The 15,351-nt window shown below is 31.2% G+C and overlaps 1 protein-coding gene across 1 annotated transcript; it reads left to right on the top strand.

The window, feature by feature from the left end:
- The first annotated feature begins 613 nt into the window (after window positions 1-613).
- LOC131618463 (histone H4) lies at window positions 614-1,181 on the top strand. Its single transcript, XM_058889682.1, has one exon. The coding sequence runs from the start codon at window positions 674-676 to the stop codon at window positions 983-985; it is 312 nt and encodes a 103-aa protein (XP_058745665.1). The 5' UTR covers window positions 614-673; the 3' UTR covers window positions 986-1,181.
- The last annotated feature ends 14,170 nt before the right edge of the window (window positions 1,182-15,351 follow it).

Raw genomic sequence — 15,351 nt, 5'->3', positions numbered from 1 at the left:
CTTATGCTTTATTTATGCCTTACTCTAATATTTTTGTTTAATTTTTATTTATGATTCCAATAACTATATCTCTTCATACTCCTTTTGACTACTTAATAAAATGATTTTACAAGTTTCCTCTTCTTTTGTTTCTTAAGTGGAAATTAGAATTTTAATGATACTTGCCAAAAATAATTTTATGAATTTCTTTTATTTTTTATTTTTCTACTATCTATATTTAACTATACATATCTCTCAATAAATTTATTACATAATATTATTTATCAAAAGAATAATAAAAGCAAAATTTAACAGAATAAAAAACATTGTAAAAAGATTTATAATCTCATGATTTGAGAATCCCATAAAGATTTGGATATTAATATGACTATTAAAAAAAAACAATCTTAAGGTTCCATCAAACCAAGCGCTGATCCGTAAATGCAATGAAAATCCAAATCTCACCGTTAATACTATTCTATCTACGGTCCTTAGCATTTTACCCATCTATACACGGATCACCAATATAAACCGTCGATTACCCCGAATTCAACGATAGAGATCAAATTAAATTCTCATAAGCCTCTTCTTCCTCCATCTGCAACATATTGATAAATAGCGCAATCACATTCAGCATTTTCATCTCAAATTCAAATCAAACCCTAAATAGTCAATCACAAATTTTCCATCGAAAATGTCAGGTCGTGGTAAGGGTGGCAAGGGGCTTGGAAAGGGAGGTGCAAAGAGGCACAGAAAGGTTCTGCGAGACAACATCCAAGGAATCACAAAGCCAGCTATTCGGAGATTGGCGAGAAGAGGAGGTGTTAAGAGAATCAGCGGATTGATCTATGAAGAAACAAGAGGAGTCTTGAAGATCTTTTTGGAGAATGTGATCCGTGATGCTGTTACATATACCGAACACGCAAGGAGGAAGACGGTGACTGCTATGGATGTTGTTTACGCTCTCAAGAGACAGGGAAGAACCTTGTATGGTTTCGGAGGTTAAACAAGAAGAAGAAGAAGTGTTCTTTACCTTCTTCTTTTGTACTGTGTAATTTGAAAAAAAATGTGATTTTCGTTTTGTTTATGACAATGATTAGGTTTATGTAGAACTCTTGTAATGCTGAATGAAATTGATGTATATTCAGTAAACCCTAAATTTAAAGTTGAAATCAAATTGAAGCAGTGATTTTGTTATTGAATACTTGTTTTAGTTTATACAGTTTGTTTTCATACGTTTCTTTCGTTTGATTTTTATACTTAATTAATTTACTGTGAAATTGCTTGGAGCTAAGGTTAGGTGTATTCCTAGCTGAGAGCGATTTTATCAATGCAAATGTTTCATCACTCACCAGCTGTTAGAAAATTCTCACCATGAGATATTGGATTAATTTTGCTCTGCGATGTCCTTATTTTTAGTGCTACTAATTTCTGTTTTATGATTTGCTGGTTGGTTTCATTATCTGCTTTTCTGTTTCTGAGTAGCAATTTGCTTATGTTGGTGGTAGAATGATTGTTAGTAATGGTCCCAGTGATACAGACATAGTTCACTACCTGAAGGGGTGAATTATGTATAGCTAATTATTTTAACTTTTGTGAAAACTAAATTCAGAATCTTAATAAGTTCTGAATCTGATCTTAAAGATGTTAGCAGTGGAACTTAAAGGTTCAGAAGCAAGGCAGAAATAAAGGGTGACACACAGTTATACAGATTTCTTCCATAAATCGAGAGTAGTCCAGTCCTCTTGTACTACAAGAGAACTAGCAAGCAACTTTAACTGCTCAATCATACTATAAAGATATTTCTGCTAAAACACGTACAAGTGACTTTAACTACTCAAGCAAACTAGCAATAGACTTCCTAGGCCATATACAAACAGTTTAGAAAAATAGATAACAATTGCACTTGATATACAATCAGAGGTGACGTGTAAAAGTAAACACAACACACACAAAGACTCTTAACACTTAAGACATATAAGATATGCAAAGATAAGAACTCTTAGGATGTGTTTGGTTGAGGGAAGAAGTTGTTAAGAGAGAAATAGGTGAGAAAGAGTGTGATAAGAGAGAAGTATGAGAGAAATAAAGTAGATTTGAATATTGTTTGGTAGAAGAGAAAGAAGTGAGAAATAGAAGAGAAAGAGATGTGTTTAATTTATAAAATGATAAAAACACCCTTCATATAATTTTATGTTATTTAAATGTTTTTTTATTTTAATTTAGTTAATATAATTTTAAATAATTAAATAAAATAAACTATTTGAATATATATATATATATATATATATATATATATATATATATATATATATATATATATATATATATATATATATATATATATATATATATATATATATATATATATATATATATATATATATGAGAAGGGATCAAATTACACCCGAAGAGTTACACCACGAGTTACACTCGTTCAATAACTACATCTCGAAATAATATTTTTTAAATTCAACCGTTGGATTGAAACATAATATCATATAGATCATACCTATAAAGTTTGAGCTTAATCTATAATGATTTACTATATCATCAAGATATCCAAAGATTAACGTCAAAATGAGCTTTCATATAACGTTAATTTTGATGTTATTCAATGACATAGTAAATCATTATAGATTAAGCTCAAACTTTATAGGAATGATCTATATGATATTATGTTTCAATCCAACGGTTGAATTTAAAAAATATTATTTCGAGATGTAGTTATTGAACGAGTGTAACTCGTGGTGTAACTCTTCGGGTGTAATTTGATCCCTCCTATATATATATATATATATATATATATATATATATATATATATATATATATATATATATATATATATATATATATATATATATATATATATATATATATAAGGAAGAATATTCTTACTCCAAGAGTAGGTTATCAAGACTTACTCCTCATCATGACCTTTGATTCTTTTCAATCTAATGGCTAAAATTAATAAGTAATTAAATATGGAGAGAGAAAAATATTTTGTGTAAACAATGTAATATTATGGGTAAAAAATTAATTTTATTAATATTTTGTAGTTTTGAACGAGTTTAAAAAAATATCAATATTACCCCTCAGATTTATTGATAAATCGACAGGTATAATGCGCTAGTTTTCAAAGTATTAAAATTGCAGAAGTTGGGTTTCGAACCCATATGCATAAACATTTCCCCCTCGGTGTAGCGGTCAGCCAAAAATCATAGCGCCACGAGCGCATCGAACACTCAAAAGGTGCAAAACATAGTCGCCACCAAATTTTATTTATTCCAGAGGAAAGGGAAAATAATGATAAAACCCACAATGAAAGAAAAATGGATAAAATGGTCATTGTAACTAGATCAGGATTCGGGAGTCGGTTATGCAAGGGGAAGGCATTAGCACCCCTCACATCTATCGTACTCGATGTGAACCATTTAGTTATTCTTGTGATAGGATGTTAGCGTAATATTTACTTGCGTTCTTCTTATTATGAGAAAGGAACAAAATTTGATTTTTTTTATTGTGCTCGCCAAAATATTACATCTTGTGCCTACGTATTCCCTCATGCAATGGGAAAGTCAAAGCAATCGTAGTTATGGGTAAAAATTACGAGTTTGTTGGTTGATTTTAGCGAAAGGTACTCGATCGCGTTCAAATAGAAACAACACTACGCGCACATGGATAAGAGATTATTTGCATCACTACAAGAATGGAAGACTAAAACAAGATTTTGGCCATCAACGCACTCGAGTGGAAAATATTTGATCTTCACATGTGGAAGTATGCTTGCATTTGAATTTGACTAAGTGACAAAAGGTTTTTGAAATGAAAAGTTAAAGCGACAAAAGGTTTGAATGAATTTGAAGTTGTTTATTAAGAGAAATCAAACATTCGAACAAATGCTTAACGGCCATCGCCCAAATGCTTTGAAGAGCAACTTGCACAAGTACGTACAAACCCCTCTTGGGTGATGAAATAGATTCGCAATTGGGCGATAAAAAGAGATGATTTAATGAATTGAATTTGTTTTGTAACAGGCGAGACAAATCGAGTTTGAAAGATCTTTAATGGAAGTCAAGTATCCAAACAAAGGTTTAACGGCCATCGCCTAAATGCTTTAAAACAACTTGCACAAATACGTACAAATCCTTCTTGATTCTTCCATAAGTAATTAAACTCAATTCGTTTATTAAAAGGCATTTTGTAAAAAAGGAGAAACAAATCGAGTTTTAAGGAGTCTTCAATGGAGTCCAAGCATTCAAATAAAGGTTTAACGGCCATCACCTAAATGTTTTAAAATAACGTGCACAAGTACGTACAAATCCTTCTTGATTCATCCATTGAAAACCAAACTCAATTCAATTGTTGGAGGTGTTTTTGTAAAAAAAAAAAAGGTGAGACAAATCGAGTTTTAAAGGGTCTCAAATGGAATCAAAGCATTCAAACAAAGTATTAACGGTCATCGCCCAAATGCTTTAGAACAGCTTGTACAAGTACGTACAAATCATTCTTCATCCATTAAGAATCAAACTCGATTCGATTATTAAATGTATTTTTGGAATTTTTATTAGAAAATGTTCTAAGTAAAAAAATACTTAAATTCTGAACAAAATTTATATACATATTTCTTATAAATTACCTAAAAGAAATAAATCATTTTTGACAAATAAAATAACTATTTTGGTTATTACTAAAATAAAAGAAAATATTTTTGTGTTTTTAAGAGGCCATCAAGTATATAAAGCAAATAGTTATAGAAAAGAAAAAGAAAAACCTTTGGGCCAGAGGGGTGCTTTCCAGAATAAGAAGGTGCCGGAATTGAAGTGTAAAGCCCAAGAAAATTTAAAAAACACTAAGAGAGACAAAGAAGAAAATGGGTCGAACCGGATTCTGAACTCGGATCCGCTAGCCCCTTCTCACGCGGACAAGTTTGAATCATAAACCCAAAAAGTGTGTTTGGTTTGAGAGAGATATAAGCGAGAGAGATAGCGACGAGAGAGACACGCAAGAAATGAGAATTTTTTCTGTTTGGAGCACCAATGAAATACAAAAGAGAGACAAAATTATGGTGGGTCCCACCACCTTTTTGTTTCTTCGCAAATTAGCAAAGAAAGTAGCATCATCTCAATTTTTAGCAAAATTCATTGTCATAGTTTTACGATAGCAGAACGTTACTTTACTATTGTATTACTATATTTTTTCAATTTTATAATAATAATAATAACAACTATTATTTAAATAAATGGCTAACAATGGGTAATTACAAATTTTATAAAATGAATAAACAAATAGGTAATTTACATTAAAATATACGAATATATTAAATATTTAAATAAGGTGTAAATATTTAAATAAAGTCTGTAGTAAATTAGTTAGGGTTTAATTAATTCAAATGAAAAATATAATTAATTAATATTTTATTTATTAATTTTCATAAGGTCATTTTTGTCATTTACATATTTATGTTATTTCTCTCTTCTCTATTTCTCTTTTCTTTCTACTATACCAAACAATAACACAAATCTCCCTTATTTCTTATCTATTTCTCTCTTCTCTTACTCTCTCTTATCTATTTCTCTATTCACAACTTCTTCTCATTGCCAAACAAAGCATAAGTCAAATATCCAGCGCCTTGCACAAGATCATACACAATAATCTTCTTTTCTTCTCTAACATAACAGAAAAAACACTCATTCGTTCTCCACCGGATTTTGGCCAAGAACCCAAAACAAACCTCACCTAATTTTCTCTCTCGATCAGTTTCAAACAAAAATCATGAACACAGAACAACCTAAACCCCAATAATCCCCCAAGTTAAATCCATATTAATTTCTGATTCGATGATTACTAGTTACAAGGATGAAATAAAAACGTAAATAGAAAAACACAAAACGGGAAAAATAAACGTTAACCAGGTATTTTCTTCTCCTCCTTTGCTTTCGGTTACTATGCTCTTCGTCTCTCTTCCACTTCTATTTGTGTGTTGCTGTGTTGTTTTGTGTTTGTCGTATGTTGAGTGTTGTTGAGGATGAATGTGAGATTAGCGGAGTGAATGTAGGTTGGTATATTTGTTATTTTGAGATGAAGGTCTGAGAGCTATTGAGGGCAGAGTTTGGTACGTTAGGTGAAGTTGAGGTGCGAGTGAGTTTGTGAAGGTTATCGTTGGTTTTTGTTGACATGTTTGATGATAGCTTCAGAATGAGTTTTCTGTTGGGATTTGAAGGTAGTATTGAGCAGAGGTTCAAGGATGGTTTCTTGCTATGGTTGTTGTGGGCTTGTGGCTCCCCTTCTGCTTGTGCTGTAACTGATGTCTTATACGTAAATTATGGGAAATTTGGGGGGAAATTGGAATGAATTTTGAATAATTTTAATTAACCGTTCTTGTTGCTTTCTTATGCAGGATTTTGTCGTGCCATTTTTGTGCAATGTTTGGCATGCTGTGTGCAACAAGTAGGTAGTGCAAGAAGACAAGTTTGGTGGACTGATTTGTACAGCTTGGACAGCAAGGGTGCGGGTTTTTTTTGGACTGATTATGCAGGTTGTGGGCACAATTTTTATCATGTAAATGGATGTATTTCTTGGTGACCTAATGTAAATTCATGTAACCCAGCAATAGAATCAAAATGCCTTGATATTGTATTCTTTTTTTGTTTTTTTTATATGTTATGGGTTTTAAGGAATAAAATGGGAAATAGGCCTAAACTATATTTTCAAAATACACTTAAACTTCTACTCTTTTTTTATATATTGTTTTACTAATAACAATTAAAATAAATTTAAATTAAAAGTAATATTAATTCTAATAAAATAAATAAATTGAATACTAAAAACTAACCTTTTTTATATTTTTAAAATGATAAAAGCAAATATTTATTAACCATTTAAAAAATAAATAAAAAACGAACAAATGGTAACACGAAAAAATATGAAAAGATGCAAGCTTTTTATGTTGACTTTTTTAATATACAATGATGTGATAATTGAATGATAAATGTGTGCGACACATCCAAATGAATGAAATACATAGGGCAAAAATTGGGGTATGACACTCGGTGTTTTAAAAACGAGGGATAAAGTTGATACTTTTCATGACGCCCTTAGTTACCTCACTTTTGTAGTCGAGGTTAAATGCATTTGGCGTCCGAGGTAAAATGTGTTATTTGTAGTAGTGCTTCGTGATGACGCAAAGTGAAAGTGAGCTTGATGAGGCAATTAAAAAAACTAAAATTTTATGTCTAGTGGTGATTAAATGGCTAGTGAGTGTTATAAACAAGGAAACAACAACTCTAGAATAAGTGCTAGGGAATCAAGAGGATTTCAATGAACTAACCGTATAAGAACTACAAAATAATTTGCCTCATATGCGAGATAAATGCATGAAATTTAAATATTTCAATATTGGAGACGATGTGATGGTGTTTCTGCATAACGAAAGGTTTTTATTTGGTACTTACAGCAAGTGTCATTCGTGCAACGGTGCAAGTATGACCCTTCAAAGTGACCCGAAAGATCAATGATAATGCTTATATGGTGGATCTCTTGAATTCAAATAATATGTCCAATACTTTCAATGTTAGTGACATTCATGAGTATCAAAAAGACTAGGCTCTTTATCAAGAAGAGAACTCGGGGTTTATTTCTTCATAGGTGGAGGATATTGATGTATGAAGTATGGTTGTGTGTATCCAAGAAGAAGTCGCGCGTCGAAAAGGTTTGGCAGGAAACATATGTTGAGGTTTATAAGTTTGAGAGTTGGAACCAAATTATGAAAGTAGAACTTAATCCTCTTGTAAAAACATGTACTCGAACAAATGTGGATTCACCTCCAAATGCTTCTGACATTGTTTCATTCAAAGTTTTTGGTTCCATATGATATGACTCTAACTTAAACATCCAGAGAACCAAACTTGACTCTAAAGAAAGAAAATCAATTTTTTTTGTTATACCAATGGCATGAAAGGTTATGCTTTCCTTGACCTCCATACCAAATAATTTTTTACCTCAAGAAATATGTTATTTCATGAACACATATTATCATGTGATATTCGAACACAAACTTCACACATTCTTGAACATATTATCCTTCATATTCATCACATGATCATACACTACACACCATACCTCAAACCACTACCTCTAATCAAAAACTTTTTTTACTTGATCCAAACCTATATACTACTTGTCCCAACGACACTTCCACTAACACTATTCTCCAAAAGAATTCAAGCAACAATCCCATCATTTTTATCAACTGACTAACTTACATGTCCAACCTACATCAACCAACTCATATTCCCAACATATCACATATATCTAAAACCAAAACACATATGATCAAATCAATGCATCTCATCTACCATTGCATGCTTATGCAAGAATCAAATACAAAACATCATATTTACAGCATTGTGTATGCACTCTAACTAAACACCTAATACAATTGTCCAAAGGTAAATTATATCCTATCTCTAGTTCCATGTCTTATTCTAAGTTGTCTACACCACAATGCCATCACTCTTTGTCCCTGACTTCATTCACTAAGCCTAAAACATATGATGAGGCTTGTAAGTTTGAATGTTGGAATCAAGCTATGCAAGTTGAACTTAATGCTCATGAGAAAACAAGTACTCGGACAATTATGGATTTGCCTCTAAATGCCAAGCCAATTGGATGCAAGTGGGTATACATGATAAAACATCATACTGATGGAACCATTGGAAGATTCAAAGTTAGGTTGGTATCCAAAGGCTACAATGAGATTTAAGGGCTAAATTATTTTGAAACATATTGTATAGTTGCAAAATTGACCAGAGTTAGAACAATTGTAGCTCTTGCATCTATCCATAATTAGCATATTCACCAACTTGATGTGAATAGTGGTTTTTTACATTGAAAATTTCATGAGGATGTGTATGTTGGAACAAAATTGTTCATATCCCTTAAGTTTTGATGATAATTAACAAAGTATTAAAAGAACAATGGGATATCATAACATATGTTCAAGTGTGCGGAATCATTAGCTAAAATTTAACCTGGTTTTGTCCCTGAAAGAGCATATGAAGAGAAGCTAAAGACTCAGATTTTGAAGTTGATGACTCAGATTTTAAAGGTTCAAAATCTTATGACTTAGACTCTAAAGACCAAGATTGGAAAACTAAGCTTCTGAACAATATTCAAACTCTGAAGAAGATCTACTTTGTCAAAGCAAGATTGTGAAGAAAGTCAACTAGCGCTTTATAACGCAAGGCTCAAGAAGAGTTGACTTATCTCCTTGCGTCTGCTCTAACAACTCAGTAGATATCTAATATGAAAAAGGTGTTTTAGATAAAGTTGTTTCACAAAAAGGTTACAACAACTTCCAACGTATCTTTTGGAAAAGTTTCTCAGCAAAGACCATTTGTGCAAGTAATCTTCCTCGTCTTTTTTTCCACTATTTTGAGGGAAGAAATTAATACATTACACAATAACATTGAGTTACCTGAACAGATGTGTTTCTTTGCACAAGTCCTTAAGGGCTTGTTTGGTATGAGAGAATTGGAGAAAAGAGAGTTAGAGAAGAGAGAAGTATGAGAGAAGTGTCATACTTCTCCTGTTTGGTTAGAAAAGAAAGAGGGAAGAGAGATCTAAAATTCATGGGGCCCATAAGATTTCTATTTCTCTCCTGTAATGCAAAGAAAGTCGTGACATGAACTTCTCTTATTAACTTGTCTATAATACCCTTCTTCTAATTTAAAAAGCCTATTTGTGTTTTGAGCCACATTTTTTTGATATCATTTATTTGTCTAATACAATATAAAACATGGTTTTAAATCTAATTTATAATTAATAGAAACATGGTTTTGTTCTAAAATCATTTCCGCTCTATCCTAAGTGGGGAATAGAAGATTTAATTTAATTCAATATTGTACAGTTATAATTAATTGAGTTAATGAACTTTTTCGTCCCTTTAAATATTTCAAATTTCATTTTTAGTCCCTCCAAAAATTTTCTTCAAGAAATCGCCCTTTTAAAATTTTTCTTCCGAACTATTGGTCCCTAACGTCAAATTTCGTAGCTAATCGGTGGCTAAAGTCGTAGCTAATCTCTAGCAAATTTGACGCTAGGGACCAATAGTTTAGACAAAAATTTTTGAAGGGACGATTTCTTAAAGAAATTTTTTGGAAGGACTAAAAACGAAATCTACAATATTTAGAGGGACCAAAAAGTTCATTAACCCTAATTAATTTAAAAAATAAAAAATAATTAACTTATTTAATTAAAATAATTATATCCCAGAAAAATGAAAATTCTTCATGATCAGCCACCGTACATTAATTTTTTTCATTTATATAGCTAGCACATGTTTATATTTATTTAATTGCAATGCACTATTTTATGAATATTAAAATATAAATTAAATTAAATGAGTTGTATCATCATTTTAAATATTAAATTTATTTATATTAAAATTATTATTTAACAATATCAAATATATATATATAGAGGAGGGATATTCTTACTCCAGGAGTAAGTTATCAAGACTTACTCTTTCTCATGACCATTGATTCTTCTCAATCTAATGGTTGAAGTTAATGAGTATTATTTTTCTCTCTCCATATTTAATTACTTATTAATTTTAGCCATTAGATTGAAAAGAATCAAAGGTCATGATGAGGAGTAAGTCTTGATAACCTACTCTTGGAGTAAGAATATCCTTCCTCTATATATATATAACAATTTTTGAACTCGATTTATTGTCATCACGGTTGGAGAATATCAAATGTTGGATCCTCGTTTTATTGAAATGTCGGGGAAGATAAAATGTTGGATGCAATATATTCCAGATTCCTTTTGCATTTATTTGTTTCTAATGTAAAATAAGAAAATGGTTAGTTAAATGAATGAATATAAGATTATTGAAGAACACAGTAAAAAAAGAATTATTGAAGAACACAAACCTTAAACACAATTTATTTTCTTCTCTTCCAATCCATCGTATAGAACTTTACCAAGTTCTTTATGCTTCAAAGTTTTTATGTTATATGTTTCATTAACAATTATTGATATTCAGAATGCTTTGATAATGGGTGTCTGTTAGGTTTCACGCAGATCACTAATGGAAGTGTTTTAAGTGTTGACACTTAGGGGTGTTCATTGGTTCGGGTAAATCCGAACCAAACCAGAATCCGAACCAAACCATAGTGTTTGGGTTGGATATTTTTTCAGTTCGGGCAAGAACCGAACCAAACCAATGAAATCCAATGACAATCGGTTCGGGCATCGGATTTTCAACTTTCTACCCGCAAGCCCAACCCAAACCAACCATAATTAATTATCATGAAAATTACTACAAAGCATTCAACTTCAATAAGAAAAAAATAAAATGTTGTGTGTGGACAAGTTATGCTATTTTAATTTGTTATTAGAAAATTGATAGTGTAATATGATAAATGAACATAAAGTTATGAAACACATTCATTATTATATTAATTCAAGTGACTAGTTATAGATTCAAAATTCTTAATCTTAGATATTATTTTTGTGAGATATTTTTGAATCTATTAGAGAAAAATTTGTAGTATAATATTTAAATTTGAACACTATTAATATTATATTTTTTATAATATTATGAAAAATTAATTTTTGTAAATAAGTTATTTTTTAAAAATATTTTTGCAATTTTTATCTACCCGATCAATCCAACCCAAACCAATCCGTTGTTTCTCGGATCGGTTCGGTTTGGGCTTTATCGCAAAAATTTATAAATCCAATCCAAACCAATCCATTTAATTTTAATCGGTTTGGGTATCGGATTCTCTCAAAACCGAACCAAACCGGCCCGCGAACACCCCTATTGACACTCATGAAATGGACGACACAAATTTGCTAAAGAACGATGATCAATATCCTCAATTATCATGCCAAAATTTTACCATCGGTTTTTGACAAAAACCGAGGTAAAATGTGTATACGTTTTTTTTAACATTATATTGTTTACACAGAATATTAAATTACAATATTACAACAAATACAGTGTTATCATAATAGCTATTACTCTTGGAGAACAACACATCTTTGGTGTAATCCAGATTCTGTTGATACATTTTGTGCTCATTATTTTGAAGTTCTATGGATTGTATGAAAACAACTTCTAAGGAGATATTTGCTCCAAGTAAGGAGTTATCAGTTCTAAACATTGAAAATGTTTTTTCTGCACTCGTAATTCATGATAGAGAACTTTTCCAAGCTTATTTCAGTTCCAAAATTTCATTATCTTGAGCAAATGTTATCAAGACAAATGCTTTCACAAGAAAGATATATAGTGGTGGATGTAGATAGTATGTTATGGATTGATGTCTTGGCAATATCTTGAGTGTTGTTCCTTTAAGAATGTAGGGTAGAGATTCGATGTTGTAATTGTGTTACATATTCCCTCAGATTTTTTAAAAAAACTGAGGGGAAACACATTTTCTTTTTTAAATAGAAAAATAAGATAAGTAAGCCCCCTCAATTCTAAAAGAACATCGAGGTGAATAATGTATTTTTTTTAACATTACATTGTTTACAGAGAATATTAAAAAAATCTAGATTCATCATCAACGCTGCATTTCCAGAATTTGTTGCATATATCTTTTGAAAGGTTGAACATCCTTCTTTGTTTAACCTGGGAGCATGAATGATTTTCTGCACTTGCAGTCTATCATAGGGAACTTTTCCAACTTTCTTTAATATAGAGTTGTTCCAAAAAAAGAACATCAACACCATTATCTGAGATAGATTGCAAGGGCAGAAAAAGTGTTTTGTTCAAGGATAAAAGAACATTGAAGATTTTTTCTGTCTTGCAATCCATCCCAAAGAATGATACGTACTAGTTTGGGGCGACAACATATAAGTTAGAATTAAAGTAAAATCTGCTTAACAATTGTTTTTATAGTAAAATCTTATTATTTTATCCCTCGGTTATTAAGGAAATCAAAGGGATATAAAATTTAGTTTTCACTTATAAGAAAATAAAAACATAAACTGCAATAAATGGAACTTGAAGCGTGTCCCGTGTTGTTTTTCCTCTCAGTTATGTTAAAAATCAAGGGAATATGTTGTTTTTGTTTTCATTAAAAAATAAAACATGGCGTGCCTTGGACATAATACCTCGATGTTTTTTCTGGTTGAGGTGAAAGCTTCGTCATGAAATGTATTATTTTTAGTAATAGTAGTGAAGAAAGTAGATTTCTTTCCTCCTAGTTTCTTATTAAAGTGCAAAATAAGAGCCATAACAATTTTATGTGTACCCCATGTAAACATCATCATATTATCTCGTCCTCGATAAGTGATATCAGTATTAAACTACCAAAGCCTACCAAATAAATATATGACAAACATCCATATCAAGAAACATCACAAAGTACCTCTTATATGTAATGCTTTTCGACGGAGATATGAATTTTGCAGGCTAGTGTTACTCGAACTTAAGAGCCATTGCTTACCCAAATGAGGGTGTATGTCTTCTTATGGGATTTTATGGACAACTTCAAATAATCTACCGATTTCTTTCACACCAGATTCTCCATGCTGCCACTATCCATAATTCCTGCCGCACAAATTAAACATCACAATTCCTGCAGAACCTTTCTAACGCCAAACTGGTTCTTTGATACGTGCAATCATCTTTCCTACATCAATATGGTAATGTATTAATTTCATAATCTAAAATATTATCTTTTGAATTTTGGCATGCTCTTCATTCTACAAAAGTTAGAGGTAGATGGCCATCAACTTTTAAGTATGCCTATAAAAATGTTTGTTTTTTTTTTTCTTTCTGGATTGTCAACCAATATAAAATATTTGTGTATTTAGATCATTTGGAGGTTGATTATGCAAAAGGAAAAATATTTTCTAAAAATCATATTTGGTCATCCTAATCAAGATGCCCATGAAAAATTATCCATTTGATTTTCGATACATCGACTTCATTGTGAAAATCTCAAATTTCACAATTATTAAAATATAGTTTAGAAAGAGTTTATATAGGTTTTGTTTGAGAGTTTAGAGAGGAAGGGATGAGAGAACTTTGAAAAAAGGGAAGGAGGGGAAGAAAAGAATTGAAGGATTTAGGGTGAGAGGGTTTTGAAAGAGTTATATTTATTCTCAAACCCTATTCCCCCTAATTTGAGAAACTGAACAAATTGTATTGGAAGAGGGTTTTATAGGATTTTGAAGGACTTAAACAAATTGTTCAAATATAATTTATAGTATTTGTTATGAAATTAACCAAAACAATAGAGAGATCAAAGAGAGGTAGAGAAGAAAGAGAGCAATATTATCTTATCTTATTTCAAGTGTGCTTTACATTGTAATATGAGTCTCTATTTATAGGACTTGAGGGAGATAGAAAATCACACATATTAAACACATATTAAGTATGGAATAGGAAGATAAAAAACTAGGAGATGGATGGACATCCACTAACATAAATATTCATAACACTCCCCCTTGGATGTCCATTAAAGACATGCCTCGTTAAAACCTTACTAGAAAAAACCCAGTGGGAAAAATTCTAGTGAAGGAAAAAGAGTACAATATCCTTTGAATGTGAATTGCCTCGTTAAAAACCTTACCAGGAAAACCCAATGGGAAAAAACCATGGTGAAGGAAAAAAGAGTGCAAAACATATGTATTTCTCCCCCTCATGCAGACATTTACATGTGAGACGATATTATTTGTAGTAGTTGCTTAAAATTTCTTCTTGGAAGTGACTTCATGTAGTGCTAATGGTTGTGCACAATTTGATGAAGTTGTTGCCATGAGTTGTTTCATAGATCTCCATGAAATGGTTGTACCATCACATGTAAACAAATAACCTCTTTCTGATCTACCATTGTGAAAATCTGACAAGTAACCAGCATCTCTAAGATAACGAAGTATATGTTTGACTCCGTTCAAATGTCTTCATGTAGGCGAATAATTGTATCTTGGTAATAGATTGACCACAAACGATATATCGAGACGTGTATAATTAGCAAGGTACATTAGTGCTCCAATTGCACTAAGATATGGTACTTCAGGACCAAACAATTTTTCTAATCATTTTCTTGAGGTCTGAAAGGATCTTTCTCTACATCTAATGATATAACAATCATTGGAGTAGACAACGAATGTGATTTGTCCATATATAAGTGTTTCAACACTTTTCTATATAATCTTCCTGATGTACAAATATTCCATTGTCCAAATTCTCAATTTGTAAGCCTAGACATAATTTTTAATTTTCCTAGGTCCTTCATCTAAAACTCTTTCTTTAAGGAATTTATAGCTTTTGGAAGCTCTTCAGGAGTTCCAATACTATGTATGTCATTCACATAGATAACTAGTATTGCAAATTCTTTTCCACATCA

Source organism: Vicia villosa, linkage group LG7, assembly GCF_029867415.1.
Source record: "Vicia villosa cultivar HV-30 ecotype Madison, WI linkage group LG7, Vvil1.0, whole genome shotgun sequence".
NCBI lineage: Eukaryota > Viridiplantae > Streptophyta > Magnoliopsida > Fabales > Fabaceae > Vicia > Vicia villosa.
This window is presented reverse-complemented; position numbering and strand designations above follow the sequence as displayed.

Excerpts from the sequence above, each read along its gene's own strand:
- LOC131618463 (XM_058889682.1), top strand. The coding sequence starts at position 674 with ATGTCAGGTCGTGGTAAGGGTGGCAAGGGGCTTGGAAAGGGAGGTGCA.